This window comes from Indicator indicator, chromosome 8 (assembly GCF_027791375.1).
Source record: "Indicator indicator isolate 239-I01 chromosome 8, UM_Iind_1.1, whole genome shotgun sequence".
In the NCBI taxonomy this organism is placed as follows: domain Eukaryota; kingdom Metazoa; phylum Chordata; class Aves; order Piciformes; family Indicatoridae; genus Indicator; species Indicator indicator.
Window position 1 is genome coordinate 6,799,108 of NC_072017.1, and position 17,874 is coordinate 6,816,981.

The following is a 17,874-nucleotide window of genomic DNA, read 5'->3' on the forward strand; positions in this document are numbered from 1 at the left end:
TTAGAATTACATTTGTTACTCTCTTGAGTAAATCAATAGTTAGTGTTATTTTTATGTTCTCTGATAGTCAGAATTTTTATATCAGCCCCATCTCCTGGGCACAACAACCCTATGAAGGCTCCAGGCTATGGGCAGAGTGGCTGAAGAGCTGCCCAGCTGAGAAAGATCTGGGGTGCTGATTGACAGCTGGCTGAACAGGAGGCAGTGTGTGTCCAGGTGACCAAGCATCCTGGCCTGGATCAGGAATAGTGTGGCCAGCAGGACCAGGGAAAGTGATTATCCCCCTGTACTCAGCACTGATGAGGCCACACCTTGAGTACTGGGGTTCAGTTTTGGGACCCTCACTACAAGAAAGATGTTGAAGTGTTGGAGGAGTGCCCAGAGAAGGGCAACAAAGCTGGTGAAGGGTCTGGAGAACAGGCTGGTGAGAAGCAGCTGAGGAAATGGGTTGTTTAGTCTGGAGAAAAGGAGGTTGAGGGGAGACCTTGTCGCTCTCTACAACACTGTGAAAAGGGGCTGGAGTGAGGTGGGGGTTGGTTTCTTCTCCCAAGTGACGAGAGGAAATGGCCTCAAGTTGCACCAGGGGAGGTTTAGATTGGATACTAAACTAAATTTATTGAATGAAAGGCTCCCCAGGGAGGTACTTGAATCCCCATTCCTGAAAGTTTTTAGAAGAGGCACAGTTTTGGTGCTGAGGGACATAGTTTACCACCAGACTTGGTAGAGTTAGTAATGGTTGGACTTGGACTTGGGGTTGGACTTGGTAATGGTTGGACTCGGTAATGGTTGGACTCAATGATCTTAAAGGTCTTTTCCAACCAAAATGATTTTATGATTCCATGGTTTTGGACATAAAAACTGGTGATTGTATATTATTGTGACTTGTCTCCTGTGGGGGTCTGGTTATATTTGCTTAAAACGCTGACATCTGATCTCTACATGCCCCAGTATGCAAGAGATACAGGTATGCTGGGTGATGATGGAGTTAATCTAGATCCGTTGTAGAGACATCTTCTGTAGTTGGCCTGGGACATTTAATTCTTGGTGTTGTACTTAGAGGAGGGTTTGCAGGTTTTAATAACACTTTTATTTGTAAACCTTAATAGCTGCAGGTCCATGCTCAACAACACAACATGACTATATCACAAGACACTTTGGCCTAGAGGTTCATAGAAAAGTGCACATCAGTTCTCACAGTATCTCTTTTCAAGTCAAACTGTTTGAGAGGTTCTTCCAAAGCACAGGAGAGTCATCAAATGTTTTTGGTTTTGGGTTGGGTTTTTTGTTGTGTTTTTTTTTTTTTTAATAGATGATTTTATCTTTTCTGTACTGTAGGTGGATAAAAGTCATTTCACCTGAAATGAATGTTCTCCCTGTGCACATGCTTCCTTCCTATTCCCAACAACAAGCTTGGGGTGTGTGACTGGAGTGACTCATGTAGTGCTTTTCTACATCTGGCTGCTCTGCATTGTCCTCTGTAGAATGCAAACTGATGGGGCTCACTGAAAACAGGCTTGTGTCCCCTCTTCACAAAGAAACGCAGAGGCACTGGATGCTTTTTGCCTTAAAACGTTTTCTTCTTTTCCTTTTGTGAAAAACAGTAATGGTTAAAAGCAAGATGAGGGTAGAGAAAAGGCAGCAGGCAAAGAATATGAACGGCTTCTTCTGAGAAATGAACAAGCAGAAGCTGCACTGCTTCTCGTGGTGGGAGGGATTGCAGGCTGAGTAGTTGGCAGGGAAGCCATTGTTGCTTATCAGGCTGTTGTAAAATTTTATTGAGGGCTTTCCTTTGGAATCTGAAGTGAAGAATCCAAATCTGGGTTTAGATTTTTCTTCAGTCAGCTTAAATGCATAGTAGCCTTTAATCTTGACTTGATCAATGTAGTATGCTGGGAAGGAGAAAAACCAAAACCAAATGTTAATCAAACCTTGTATGACCTGCAGACTTTCTGGCAATGAGTTCAGATTTCAAATTATTAATATATCAGTTAAAAACCTACAATTCACATAGAATCACAGAATGGTCAGGGTTGGAAAGGACCTCTGGAGATCATCTAGTCCAACCTCCTTGCTAGAGCAGGACCACCCAGAGTAAATCACACACAGGAACACATCCAGGTGGGTTTGGAATCTCTCTAGAGAAGGAGACTCCACAACCTCTTTGGACAGCCTATTCCACTTTTCTGCCACCTTCAAAGTGAAGAATTGTTTCCTTCTGTTTACATGGTATCTCCAGTTTGTGTCCATTGCCCCTTGTGTCTATGCCCATTTGACTGTCATGTTACTGGACACCACTGAGAAGAGTCTGGCTCCATCCTCCTGACACCTGTGCATCACTGTTTTTAAAAAAATAATTTGGGAGTTTTCTGGACTTATTTGAAAGCTGGATTTGAACAGGGTTAGAGCTGGGAATCTCACATCCCTGTGAAAATCCAGGTGCTGCTCTGTACTGATCGCAGCTGGGATGACTCGAGGGTAGCATCTGCTCAAGTCTGCCATGAGAAGAGCTTGTCCTGCTCCAAACCCAGCTGCTCAGCCCAGCAGCTCCCATGGCTGTGTGTTACACTGCTTGCACACATGTTTTGGGTGAAAATGCTTGGATGAATTGATAAATTGAAATTCTTGGGGAGTAAGTATCTCTTCAGTGAATGACTAAGCAGAGACCATGGTCAGGGATATGACCCAGATTAAGCAAGAACATTTTTAATTGAGGAGATCTTCCTGGGAGAACTATGAAGTGTCATGGAATCCAAAAATTAAAAAGAATACTATGATGAAACATGCTTATAAACATTTGATGAAACATGCTTATAAACATTTAACAACTTACTTCCCTTTGTAACTTACTGTTCTTTTATGTGAAATGAAGGTCGGAAGTAACTGCAAAAGAGCACACACTGAAGGGCAATGCTGTATTTCTTCTTGGTATCTAGACTGTAGCTGTGCTTGACCATGAGTAAGACCTCTCTCTTTTTTTTTTTTTTTTTTTTGTTTACATAGCTCCCAGAGAGGAGAAGCTAGGATGTGCAGACTATGTCTGGGCTCATATGCCTCAGAAAGCATTTTAGATGTCTCATGTCCTGGTCAGGAAATTCACAAGTGCTCACCAATACTGTGTGCAGGCATGTGTTGTGTGGTTCGGATCGGCTGTGTGGTTCAGGGACTGGGGTCTTTCTTGTATCCTGTGCCTCGCTGCTTTCCTTTTAATGTTTGGTTGAAGAGGGATGGAAAGGGTGAGGTCCCTGCAGCATTTTTCCTACAATAAGCTCTTGCTAAAGATTGTTGCCTTGAACGTTTTTGTCCCCTTGCTCTGTAACTGTTTTCCATTTTCCCCTAAAGTGAAGAACTGGATTGTTGTAGGTGCCCAGGAGAAAGAAAGTAGTGGAACAGGAACTAGAGTCTGATTCGCTTCAACATCAGCTCCTTAAAAGTCTGGTGACCTGCTCTATTCTTCTGTATATCCCTCCAGCTTGTGCTTTCCTGTCCTTTCCTGTCCAATGATTTTAGTTCAGCAAACAAGTAAGGAGCCTTCCACTTTTCTTTGTAGAGTAGAAACTAGAGTTGTTTCTCAGGACCTGTTGGTCTGAAATGCCGGCTTCTGAACAACTACTTCGTTTTATATGCATGCCCAGATGGCTTTTCACATGTTTAATCTGGAAGCAGCTGTGGCTGCATCTCACATGAAGGACTTGATGCCATTGCTTTGTGTTGTATCTGCCCTGAGCGTGGCTGCAGAACCAGGCCCCTCAGGGGGCTGAATACTGATGGCTGGTTCCCACATCTCAACCAGAGCTGCTTTCTCTATCTAGGGCAAGCCTTAGGTGCCTTTTTGAGGAATGCCTGTGTCTGAACTACACAAAGGGCTCTAGAGAACTTGGATCTACCATATACTCACCTTTTAAAACCTCTTGTAGGTACTTCTCCAAGTAATAGTTCCGCAGTTCATCGTTGCCTAAGGACTGGTCATCTATTCCGTTGGCTGTGATGTAAATATCAATGTCCCCATAGGTTTCTTTAATCCACCCAAGAACTTTGCGCATGCCCCAGGGTACCACGGCCAGCCGAGAAGGGGAGCTCAGGCAGGTGATGTCCTGCAGGAACTGAATGTCACGATCAAATTCATACTGGCTCCCGTTCTGAGGCTCATGAATCACAAATCTGGTGGTGAAATGATTCAGCGCATAGAAGTCGGCTGCGCCTTTGACAAGCTGCCTCTCCTCACTCGTGAAAGACGGCAGCGAAGAGTGCGAGAGGCCTTTCCTGCTTTTGTAGCTGATGTATTCCCTCATGGCAGCTGGGTAGTCCCCAGTCTTAAATATAGGGTCAGCAAACCAGCCTATCTCAAACTGAAGAAACCTGTTGGCAGCTTTTGAATGAGATTCAAGGTAGGGGTTGGCCGGTTCAGCCCAGTCAGAATGCAGGGACAGGGACACTTTGCCATGCTGGAAGGACCGATAGTGCTCATCATATGTTCTCCAGGCCATGGCATGTGCTAATAGCAAGTTGTGTGCTGCCCGGTATGTGTCGTTGCTGCTCCTGTTGTAGGCATCGCTCAGCCGGTTCGGCTCGTTTATTGTAATCCAGAGTTTAACCAGATCACCAAGTTCCCGGAAACACAAAGCTGCATAGCCTGCAAAAGCCTGGGCAGTTGACTGGTTCAACCACCCTCCTGCCTGCAGCAGAGGACCTGGCAGGCCCAGGTGGGCGTGAGTTGGATAATACAAGGTGACCATGGATTGAATGTTGAGTTTCACTGCTTCGCTAATCACACATCTGTAGTACCTCAGGACTTGCCGATTGACCACTGACTGATCTCCGTTGGGTAAAATTAGTGACCAGTCAAGTGCAAACCTGTAATGTGTGACTTTCATCTTCTCCAGCAGGTCAAGCTGCTTTTTAATACTGACAAAATCTGTGCACTGTGCTGGTCGGGTTTTGAGCTTCACCCCTTTAACTTTGTGCAGCAACCCATCTCCAGTGATGTTCCAGAGGTACAGGCTGGAATCACAGAACTGTGGTGAGGAAGCCATGGATTCTGCCTGTGAGAATAGAAACAGGGTGTTACAAGTGGGGTTTAGTTAAATGAATGCCTGATTGAGGTCTGCATTTCTGCCTGTGTTTGGCTGTAGGAGTAGTGCTGGATGTCAGAAGGTCCCTTTTAGGTATTCTGAGGGAAAGAGGGCTTTGTGTTAGTGGTTGTCTTACCCATTCTGCTCTTCACCTACAAAAAACATTACAATTGTACTTTATGTGCCTATACTGTGGGTTTTTTTTTCCCCTGCCACCAGCCTGCACCCATACATTTTCACACAGATGCACCTCCCTGATTTAATTCACTCTCTGGTCATGCAAAGAGCGGTTCTCAGGCAGGTGGCAGGAGAGCTGGATGGTAGGAACAAACACTGAGGGGGCAGTACGAGGCAGCATGGATTACTTTGGCTTGCTGCTGAGGTAAACCTTGTGAAGGTGTAGCAGAATGTTCCCTGTCTGACTGGCAGTCCTCCTCATGTAAACATGTGACACAGCTTATAGTACTTACTGTTGGTTGTATCTTTGCTATTTTCTACTAGTTAACAAGGTTAGCATAAGATACATCCTTCATAACACAGGGTTTTTTTCCCATTCAATTTTTTTTTAAAAACACTTTTCATAGGATTCATAATACAATATGAAAATTTAGGAAAGTGAAGTACTGGAACAAGTTATCCAGAGAGGTGGTGAAGGTTCCATCCCTGGAGACATTCAAGGACAAATTTGATGGGGTCCTGAGCAGCCTGATCGCATTAAAGATGTCCCTGCTCATTGCAGGGATGTTGCACAAGATGGCCTTCAAGGGTTCCTTCCAACCTGATGCATTCTCTGATTCTATGAATGTGGTGAAGTTTAAAATAGTTAGATTGAATCTGCATTTTTTTAAAATAAAATGGACTTTATTGCATATTTCGTTAGAATGATTAACAAAGTATATTTTTCCCCTCTATGATTATCAAGGAATAGGTTAAGTTAGGGAGTTTTGTTGTGATTTGCTGAGGCTGATGTTGATCATTGATGGCAAAGTATCCCAGCACTGCCCATAAATATGGTTAGCTTATCAGCCACATTTAAAGTAGAAATAGATACTGTAGGAATCAGTTTGGGAAAAAAGATGGTAGGATCTCTTTTCAGATGTGAAGTCAGCTGGTAAAAGCAGTACGTGCTGATGTTGGTTATCTTCACCAGTTGTATAAACCTTTTCAAATAACAGTTTATTGCCCACTTGTGCAAGTGGCACTTAGAGCCAGGCTCAACCCAGGAATCTGTTCCTGCTTTGTTTGGTAGCTTTACACAAGCAGCTCTGAAGCCACCAGCATAAACTACCTGTCCCTGCCCTGTGCCACACTCTAGGTCATGCTGTCGTGTGGTCACACCATACAACACCGGGTTAGGAAACTCCCCTGGTTGAAAAATAACCCAGGAACAATCAGTTGAGGTCAACTTCTTGCTCTGAAATTTCCTATCTGATGTGCCAGGTGGAGATGCAGCTGGAGGGAAAGTGAGGGAGGGCCAGCCTTGGAAGGGCTCCTGCAATGGGGTCTGCTGCTGTAGGAGCAAACCAGCCCTCTGTGACTAACTCTCTTGAATACCTGTAAAGCAGGAAAAGTTGAATCCATGCAGTTATGGCTGGGTCTGGCTTGTGTTTGCAGCTTGCACTGAGATTCCTGAACACAAGGCGCTCAATCACAAAGTAAAGCTGTCAATCACTTTGCCTCCAGTAATCTTCCTGATAGTTTGTGCCTACCTTAAGAACAGACTCGGTAATACCCCAGGAGAAGTCACAGGAGAACTGAGCTTGCAAGCTTGGGGTAGACTCCCTTGGGAAGAAGCCATTTTCTCGTATGATTTGTTTGTAGTAAAATGCAGATGACTTGGGAATCCTTTCCTTTTTTTCACTTTTGAAGTCTACATAAAATAATCCACGCCTGATGTTGTCAGCATGTTGCCATTCAAAGCCATCCAGGAGTGACCAGGCGGTGTAACCAAACACATCTACGTTGTCATATTTAATAGCTGTGTAAGAGACAGTAACATCCATCAGTCTTACATTTAGCAATCTTAACACATGTAAGATTTATTCACTTAGAAACTCTTTTGAGTATTCTCACCACTCACAAGGTTATTGGCTCATTGTAATTCATTGCAAAACCATGACAGACATTCAATACATTTTAGTCTTTATTTATATATATATATATATATATATATAAAATTTATGACTCAGTTTTGCACTTAGTTTTAACATCAAACACAGATGTTGGACTTCAGCTTTCTGAGACAGTGACTATGTTTTTTTTCTGTGCTTGTACAATACCTAGCACCAGTAGATCCTGATGGTACGGCTTGTACTCACACAGTAATTAATAATTAACTCTGTTGCCATTATCTCTTTCCAAAACCAAAATTAAATCATTACAGAGCTAAATATCAAATGGTCTTAAAAAGCTCTCAGAATACCCAGCAACTAAGTTGTGTACAAACCTTGTAAAACCTTATTAATGAAGTTTTTCATCATGTAGATGGCTGTGGTATCATCTGTTTTCACATGGCTGTCTGTGAACCAGCCATTCTCCGCAATCAGGATGCGAGGACTGTTGTATTCCAGTTTAATCCAGTTCAGTACTTCCCTTAAATCGAGTGACAAATTTTGTCCCAGTTTTGGTAGAGTGCTTGGAGGTTTAAAGTTGTTAGGACCAAAGGAGAAGGCAAAGAAGTCAGCTGTTCCCTTGATGTAGTTTTTCTCATCCTCAGTAAAACGTGGCAAAAACGAGAACTCGTTTTTCAGTTCTTCTGGATAATCTCCATCCCCATAGATGGGTTTAGCAAACCATCCCAGGACTCTCTCCATTGACTGCTGACACTTAGAGATGTCCAAAGCATCATCTGATTTGTTGGGTTCAATCCAGTGGGATCCCAATACTATGGACATCATCCCCTTCTGGTGTGGCTGAAAGTGTTTTTTGTAGCTGTGCCAAACTTTTGCATGAGCCTGATGAGAGAAAAATAGCGTTACATGGTAACTCAAATCAATCTCTGTGTTTGTTCAGCAGCAGCTAGACTGGCAGGTAGCTGCATCTGATTCTCTGCAGACTTCTGTTCCTGTGACAGGTTAGGGCTGTGACTTTTGGCCTTTTAACACAGGTCTAAATTTCACAAGAGCTCCCAACAAGGATATGAATAGCTGTTACATGGACACTTTGGGACTCAAAATCTGTTACTGATAGGATTTGACTCTGTGGTTTAGTCAGGCCTTTCTTTCTTTGTCAAGCAGTGACTGATGGTAGTTAACTTTTTAAGCCATGTTTAGAATTGTTCCATAAATGGTATATTTCAAGTGTCAGTGTTGGTTCTGTGCTATGGATTTACTCTGATCAAACCACATCCACCCCATCCCTCTCCTTGGGATACACTTCCTCTGTCTTAGTCTGGTCTCATCATTTGAGTAAATGTTCAATTTTTGATATTTGCAGTCACTAAATGTAAAAACTTGGAGAAAGGACACAGCTGCAAAGCTTGAACTTTAATGTTGACTTTCACAGTTCTGTGTGAAAATTTTGATCGAGAAATTTAATTAATTTCTTCTTTGAAGCTGCTGTAATAGTGTCTTTTTTTGACAGCACATGCAACAGCACAGAATGAAGCTTATTCATTTTAAGCAGAGAGCAACCACTTTGGTTTTAAAAGGAAATTTAGCAGCAGTATCTCATAAGATTTGTTGGGTATGGCTTGTTTGAATACCATAACCAGCCAAATATTAACTGCCCTAGGACAGAGAGAAGTTTTACTATCCATAGAATCATTTTGGTTGGAAAAAACCTTTAAGATCATCGAGTCCAACCATTCTCTAACTCTACAAAGTCTGGTGCTAAACCATATCCTTCAGCACCACATCTCTGTGTCATGTTAGTCACAAGGAATGCCTATCACATCTAAATTCCTTTTTTCTGATGATCATCGTGTTTAAGAAAGGTTAACGTTGTCACCTTCTTTAAGTAACAGAATACAGAAGTCAAAATTTACCCTCCTACAAGTGAAGAATACATGGGAGACTGAGAACCACTAGCATCATCAGTCACATAGAGGGTTGCTCTGGACTGCAATATGAATCACAACAGAGAATTACATTCATTAAGGTCCAGCCTAAGCTCATCAGGTCCAACCATCAATCCAACACTACTATGCCCACTAAACCATGTCCCAAAGTGCCACATCTACACATTTTTTTTAACACCTCCAGGAATGGTGACTCCACCACTTCCCTGGGCAGCCCGTTCCAATGCCTGACACACAAGAGGGGAGCTGACCTCTGCCAGCTGTGGAGTTGTCAAATAACTCAGGGTTTACCTAATCCCTAAAGTGTTGCTTTATACTCTTAAGCTGGAGAGAAAACAAATGTTTGCACCCAGAATAACCACTGAGCAGCATTGTGAAATGCATCGAGTGTCCAGTTAGTCTGACATCATTTTCAAGCCAAACAGCACTGCTTACCTTGGACAATAACTTCAGTTTATCTAGAAACACACAGCCTTGAGAGTTTAAAAAAACAAAGGACCTGATGTCAGGTAGATATTTGGTTAAGGCCGGGGGTACCGAAGAATTACAGTTTGTGAAATTTTGTGTATCAGTTGTTTATGGTTTCTAAGGTCATGCTTGTAACGTTTGCTCAAGGTCTGTCTCTGAAAGTGCTGATAAAGTAACATTAACCTTTGAAATGCAGCTTCTGTAGCTGAAGGGGGAAGTCAGGAAAATTGTGCTCAGGAGGCAAACTGCAAGATGCAGTTAAAAACATTACAAAATGGATTTCTTACCACTCTCATCATCACTGTCCTCTCCTGAAGGTCTAGCCTGGGGTGGCTGCTGGGTCCAGGCTTGCTTTGTTCTTTGCCTGTAGTGATTTCTCAACTGATTACTATTTTTTTTTTCCAGACAGAGGCTATTAACACCACTGTTTAGTGCAAGGTACATGGTTGCGTTGGCTCAAGTCAGCACAGTGCCAAGCAGCATGACATCAGTACCAGCTAAAGCTTAGCAATCACACATTTCTAGGTGAAGTGGAAAAAGATGGCTTTGCCAAACCCCAGCTGATTAGAGTGCAATATTGACAAGTAAAAAACAGTGAGGGACAACTCATTATATTCATACACACCTTCAAGGGGTTGATGAGACACTGGAACAGGTTGCCCAGGGAGGTGGTAGAAGCCTCATCCCTGGAGGTTTTTAAGGCCAGGCTGGATGTGGCTCTGAGCAACCTGATCCAGTGATGTGATGTGTCCCTGCCCATGGCAGGGGAGTTGGAACCAGATGATCCCTGAGGTCTGTTACAACCTAGAAATTCTATGACTAGAAGAAAGTCAAGTTACTACTAAAAATACTACGAAAACACTGAGAAAATGCAGTGAGAGGTATCCTATAGGAGCAGACCTCAGGTACAAATATGTACATTTAATATGAGTCAGGATACACAAATTCCTGTGTCACTGATGTCTCACTGAGGGTTACCTCTACTGGAAAAAAAAAAAAAGCCACTTGCCTATTCTCATGGTTTTTACAGTACAGCATTTCCTTGCCTGTAATTCTGGTTTGAGTTGTTAGTTATCTGTAAAGCATCTTAACATTCTCAGATGGAAGGCATTCAGTAAGTGCAAACGATGGAACCAGCTGATTGGTATGATTCATTTGGTAAGACCAGGTATGAACCAAATGTCAGTTTCACAGCTGTATCATACATCAGTGTGGCTATTTGGAGTAAATCTTGACTAATCTTTTTTCTTGGTTTTTTTTTTTTTTTCAGTTAGAGTTTAATCCTTAATCTTTCACTTTCCTTGTTACATCAAGGACAAATGTCAAGGCTGAGTACACAGTGAAAGCAAGATCAATAGTGTGTATTTATTCTAGATATATATGACACATTAATTTCAGCATATTCTCCTGGGTTTAATAGAGAAGTTTTTCTATAGATTTGAAAGTCACAGAGTGCTAAGTCAGTTAGTATAAGTCATTCTGTAAAAAGAATAGATAAGTCAATTTAATAAAATCAAGGCAATGTTGTTCTCCTCTCTGCTTGAAATATTGTCACTCCTTCAGTCTCTAACCTTCTAATTTATCATGTACATAGAGAACAAGTTTAAAGTTGAAAGACCAGTACTCTCAAATTCTTTAGGTATGTTAAAGTTAACCAATTTTGTTTGAATATCTCTGTAATGAGCACATAATGTCAGGGGTATATGGAGTTATTTTAGTGTGCTGGAGAGCAAGGGCATTTAGGAAAATGAGAACTTAAAAAATGTTAAGAAAATTTTCTGAGTTTGCATTTATCTGTTTGTTTTTTAAACCACAAAGTGCTAGAATACAGAGTTTGATGATGATGGATCACTTCAGAAGAAGGCCAGATGTGTGTGGCTTATTTGGAGAGTGTACTTCAGTTCAAGCCCTTTTGGTCTCTGATAAAGATGCCATGTAGTCAGTAAGACCTAAAGTCCTTATTTTGCCATTTGACTCTGGAGCTTAATCCTTGTGAAGGAAAAAAGTGCTCTTGAAATGTAGGCAACTAAATTTCTTCCTTTGAAGGACTGAGGCTTTGCTGTCAGTTTTGTTGTATGCTAATCACCTTGCATTTGGATTGGTTTTCCTGATGATTGCCAAGAAGTGTAAGAAAGCTAACCTGAAAATAACAAATCATACAAAAAGTGTGAATCAGTGCTGAATTTTACATCATCACTGCTGGCTTCTATGATTCAAAAAATCTCCCACAAAGACACTGACAAGCATAGACAATTCTACTGTCCACCCTAGAGCTGTACTTGATGGAGAAAGATTTCTGCCCTCCTCCTGTAAGAACATGGGCACTACTGTAGCTTCATCTGGAAAGGAGGCCCCTTTGAAGGAAGGGAAGAAAGTGTCTGGTTGGATGTAAATAATTCAGTAGAAATTTAAGAAGACTGAATTATGGGACTTCTCTGGGACATGCTCTTGTAAAGATCCCAAAGGCAACAGTGTCCACAAATTGATCCTGGCACAGTGAGAGCTACCAAAGAGCTGAGAGTAACACAGCTGGGCACAGAGATGAACCTGACAAGACAGATCCACCATGTCTGAAAGGGAATTTATTGTCACTTCCCAGTATGTGATACAAAACAAGAGGGAAGGGAGGGGAGGGGAGAGAAAATAGGATCTTATTAATGGTGATCAATACTTAACAGGTGGGGCTCAGGAGGATGGGGCTGGTGTATTTTCAGTGCTGCCCAGTGACAGGACAGGAGGAAATGGCATAAACCTGAACATGGGAAGTTCTGTTTAAACATCAGGAAGAACTTTATGTTGAGGGTGGTGGAGCACTGGAAGAGGTTGCCCAGAGAGGTGGTAGAATGTCCATCTCTGGAGACGTTCAAAACTTGCCTTGATGCTGTCCTATGCAATCTGCTCTAGGTCAAACTGCTCTGGCAGGGGGGTTGGACTAGATGACCTCCAGAGGTTCCTTCCAACCTCTAGCATTCTGTGATTAGCTACCTAATTACCTACTTGAATTCATTCACAGAAGAGATAATGTTTTAATCACTTCTAAAATGTGTGGGCTTTTTCCTTAAGCCAGCCCATTTTTTCAGTTTTAAGATGTTGGATTTCTTTAGTCTACTAAAATTGATAGTTTAAGAGAAATTTCTTCAGTCCTCTTTTAGAGACACAAAAATCTCCAGCAATTTCCCAACTGTTCTTACAATAAAATAATCCAAAGTCCAAAATAGCAGAGGTTTATGATTTGCTATGTTGTTGTTGTGGTTCTGCAGAGGTTAACTTCAGTTCATGACTGACATAGTACAGAAAAGATCTCCTTTAGATACTTCATGACTGGCATAGCAAAGAAAAGGTCTCCTTTAGACAAGTGGTGATTAATTCTCACAACACTGCAGCAGTGCACTGGTAAATGAGATGAAAAGCAGGACTCATAAGACAGCCTCATTTAGTTTATCCAAAGGTACTACAAAATGGCTTGAGAATGATGATTCAGCAATTTGCAGTGTAACTGAGTGGTGATCGGATTGGTTTCTTTTGAGCATTACAGACCTGTTTTTCCTGCTCAGCATATTCCATGGGTGTACCTGGCAATGTACAAAGGGTGGCATAAAGAATATTGTCTTTCAACAGCCTGCCCAAAAATGGAGCCTTGACGTGGACAACATGGCTCTTCCTACAGCCACTGCCATAAACGGGAATCTTGTTAACACCTTTAACACATTTTGCCTTACTCTGCCAAAACCTGACAATTTTGTTGGTCTTTTATTTTTGGGAGGCCATTTTTGGATTGCAGTAGTAAATGAGAAGGTAGCCATCATACAATGAGAAACAAATTTGCATATACCAGTCCTGAAGTGTAAAGCCATGTGAAATCTCTTTAAAGAGAGACAGAAATATATATATTTAAAAAAATATATAAAACATATAAATAAATGCTTTCTATTTTCCCCTCATGATACTTATTATAAAAAATAGTATAGCACCAGACTTGGTAGAGTTAGAATGGTTGGACTCAATGATCTTAAAGGTCTTTTCCAACCAAAACCATGCTATGATTCTGTATGAGTTGACCTATGTCAACTGGCTCCTCAAGAGCTTCCATTCCACCTCTAACTGTAAGCATCAAACTCCAGTTCCTCAGATACATTACCACAAATTTGAGATTCCTCATAAATGTAAAACCCTCAGAAATTTTAGTGTCACAGGAGAGAACTACTAATACATTAGGTAGTGTTTATGGGGCTGGAAGAAAGATACAAGAAAACAATTTCTGACCCAAAATAATAAAAAAATAGTTAATGGGTTGTGTGTTGCTGAAAGTCTCATTAACTCCTTCCTTTGAGTAATTTATTTTATGTTCAGATTCATCACAGACTATAAAGCTAGAATGAACTGCTGGATCAAGTCTGTGATTTAAATACTAGTGACTGAGGAACTTATGTGTTTGGCTTCGTGGAACTCTTCAGCAGAGGTATCGCTCATGATGTGCTGTGTGCTGCTGACATGGATCTTAAAGAGTTGGAAAACACAGAAGGTGTGTGCTTGGTAACCTGGATTTGATTGTGCCACTCAGAAATGCAGGCAAGCAGTGCTGCAAACTTACATTATATCTTTTCCATGTAGTATGTCAAATATGTTTTAGATAGTAGTTGAAAATCAAAAGAATGACTGAGTATCAGTTCTCTTTGAGATGCTTCACAAATCTCTGCTGTTAAATCATTCTTCTGCTAAGTCTGAAGTCAGTGACTCAGGGTGCTCAATGACTTTTCTATGAGTAAAACTTCTATTTACTGCAGTGGGAATTCACTGAAAAGAAAGGTTCTGCAAGTTCAAGCCCAGAAGCAAATACAAGAAGCAGACATCGATCAGTCACAGAATATTTTTAACTAGTCTTGCAATTAATTTTTCCCCACGTGTACTTTTTTCTGTAGGACAAATATGTTAAGATGTATGTGTTAATTATAATGTATGGGAGGTAGTAGAAAAAATTCGTTTGGTGACAGCTAGGAATAGTCTGAGCGGGAGGAATTACAGCAGCTGCTCTAGCAGAGGCAGGAGATCTCTGTGAAGTACTTTGGGCACCACAGAGTTACAAAATGCTGTATTGATACAGTTGATTCTTGTATTAAAATGCTGTTATTGGAAATTGTTTTCAATTATAGCAAGAGAAAACAAGAACATAAGCTTCTAAGCATGAGAATTAATCACTCCGTAGAATGAAACTGATCATCAGTGAGAGGGGATGCTGTAAACTCTGCATGCTGTTGGGAATGTCATGAGCAGTATCTCCACTTTTTCCTTAAAAAATACGACCCACTTCAGTCTTCTCTTTTTGTCCTTCCTTAGAAAAGAACATCATGAACTTAGGACCCAGTAGTGCAGCTGTTGATCATGGGATCAAGCTTTTGGGATGTGTAGTTGAGTAGAAGACAGCTGGTAAGTAAGACTGACGTAAAAACTACAACGCTGAAAGCATCATGGAAAGAATGTAATTCTGAAACTCTCAAATGCTGAAGATCTTTGTTTTCTTCCAAACCCAAGAACTGATGACCTTGTGAGTTCAGCAATAAACATTTTGCAACATAATCTTACCAAGCTAGAGCTAATCATATTTATATATACATAGTCTCCTGCTAGTAGAACTGATCCAACATGCAAATGCAAATAAATATACAATATAAATAATAATAAATGCAAATAAACTAACAGAATAGTCCCTTCAGTGTAGCTGAATGAATGGTCATGTCAGTGTGTTTAACCAAGTGGAAAGAATAAAGAAGGAAAATCATGCTCTTCAATAGCCAGATTTTGTAGGCAAACCCTAATTGAAATAAAATAATAATCAAGCACTTTAAAACAAGCAATTACTGAGTTAGCTGTTTTGACAACAACAATAAAAACATCATGAGGATTAAAAAAAAAGACTACCTTAGCTAGTTTCCACATCCCTTGACCGTTTTTAGCACATTGATTACATGATTGATTCCTCCCATCATTTCCCATGGCAGTGCAAGATCAATTTGTAAAATCTGACTGTACTGTACCTTGATCAAATTGTGTCCTACAGAGTAGACAGTTGCTCTTTCCCCTCTCTCTCCAGGAGCATGAATACCTGTGCCATACCCATGCCAAGCAATTACATATGGATTGTGGATTGTAATCCAGTATTTAACACGATCCCCAAATGTCTGGAAGCAAAAGGTGGCATAGTCATTGAAGATATCAATTAGTGATTCGTTTTGCCATCCCCCATATTTGTCTTGCAGCATCAAGGGCAGGTCCCAGTGGTACAGTGTAACTATGGGGTCAATGTTTCTGTAAAGCAGAGAGTCAATAAGAGTGTTGTAATACTGGAGTCCTTTTTCATTGGGAGCTGCTACCACTCCGGTGGGAAAAAGCCTTGACCATGAAATTGAAAACTGGTAAAAAGTAACTCCCAAAAAATCCAGAGCAGACAAATCTTTGTCCAACAAAGTGTAACTGTCACTGGAGGCGTCTGTGCTGTCAACGTCCCTGAACTCTGAGTGGATGAAGCGGTCCCAGATGGAGGAGCCTCTCCCGTCCTTCCTCCTGCTGCCTTCCACCTGGAAGGCCCCTGTCCCTATACCCCAGAGAAAGTCTTTGGGGAAAGTGTCATACAGAAACATCTGCGTTTCACTCACAGGGCTGAAGTGGGGGTCCTTTTTCCACACAGATCTTCCCTCTCCAGCAAGCCCAGTAACTGTCCCTATGAAGAGTAATGTCCAAAAAGCAACGATTCTCTTCCATCTCTGGCCACACATTCTGCTGGTTTACAGCACCAGTGTTAAATGTCAGATTTCTTGCACTGATGCTGAGAAAAATCCATTTATCAGGTTGGAGTCCCTGCTCTGGAGACCGTCTTCTTCATGTGCCACCAACTGCTGGAGTGTGTTATCAAAGCCTGACTAAAAGGTTGTGATCGTAAAAGCCTTGTCAATGATTAGCCTGAACTGTGAGACCTAGAACGAGTCGGAGAACAGCGTCATTTTTAGGGAGGTGGCCTTTGTGTGACCACTGAGATACCTAGCTGGCTTCTTACTGCAGGAAAGGAGATTGCCTGAGCAATATAAGTGCTAGTAACTAATTGATGATGAATATAAAGGTCTGTCATTTGGGTGGGTGAATTGAGGTGACGCAGGGTGCCAAGAGGCTATCATGGCCTTTATTCCTTGTGCAGCTGCATTTCGAAATGTGGCAGAAATATAATTCAAACTACACAGTCTCCAATTAAGAAGTGATTTTTAGAGTGTCAGGTAGTGATAGGACTAGGGGGAATGGGGCAAGAATAGAAATGGGTAGATTCAGATTGGATGTTAGAAAGAAATTATTCACCATGAGGGTGGTGAGACACTGGAACAGGTTGCCCAGGGAGGTGGTGGAAGCCTCATCCCTGGAGGTTTTTGCAGCCAGGCTGGATGTGGCTCTGAGCAACCTGATGTAGTGTGAGGTGTCCCTGCCCATGGCAGGGGGGTTGGAACTGGATGATCCTTGAGGTCCCTTATAACCCTAACAATTCTATGATTCTATGAATTATCCCATTTGTCTAATCAGGTGCTTGAAAGGGCAGGGTGTCATTCCTCAGTCCTGCCCTGCTCAAGCATCCCACTTCTGCTGAAAAATTCGTACTCTGGGCTCACAGGAAATGTTGCTGTGGACAAGAGACAGACACACATCCCACTAAGTATAAAAAGGCAAAGCAAGGCAGGATTTCTTCCAAATACATGGAACTGGTTTTCTGACATATAAAAAAGACTCCTGTACAGCTCTAGCAGGGCCCTGTTCCAGTCCTTGAGCAATTTCTCTGGATTTCTTCAAAGAAATACCATTAGCAAAGATAATTAGCCCTGAAAGATGCTATTTCAGTATTGACTGATTTAACAATCTTGGTGTACACAGCTGGGGCATCAGTACAGTGCGTATTATGCTGTTGACCTTCAGCTCTTAACATATTTCAAATTACAGCAAAACTACCTGTGTGGAGATACAGGCTATTTACTCAGCACAGTAAGAGTGAGGCCTGCCACTTCTGCTTGGCTTGAGTACAGTAATCTAAAGGTGTACCCACACAAAGACTTGAGAGAGATATCCACACAGCTGCTGAAGGGATGTGCAGAACAGTCCAGAAGGACTGCTGGGCTGCTGCTTCACTGCTCCTACTACCTCTTGAGAGCATGCTTGCAGCACTGTATAATGCCATGGAGACATACCTTTAGTTTAATAGCAATGCTGGATAATCAACACAGGATGGAAGACATTTTATATATTTCTTTTTAAGAAAAGCCACAAAACCTCGAACCATGTTTGTAAGTA

The 17,874-nt window shown here is 41.7% G+C and overlaps 1 protein-coding gene across 1 annotated transcript; it reads right to left on the bottom strand.

Annotated features, from left to right (window-relative positions):
• Positions 1 to 1,527: 1,527 nt before the first annotated feature.
• Positions 1,528 to 16,325, bottom strand: KLB (klotho beta). Its single transcript, XM_054383199.1, has 5 exons — positions 15,588 to 16,325; positions 7,516 to 8,023; positions 6,779 to 7,047; positions 3,896 to 5,039; positions 1,528 to 1,889 (listed from the first exon to the last, which is right to left on the bottom strand). Exons 1-5 carry the CDS (start codon positions 16,323 to 16,325, stop codon positions 1,528 to 1,530), a joined length of 3,021 nt encoding a protein of 1,006 aa, XP_054239174.1.
• Between the last annotated feature and the right edge of the window lie 1,549 nt (positions 16,326 to 17,874).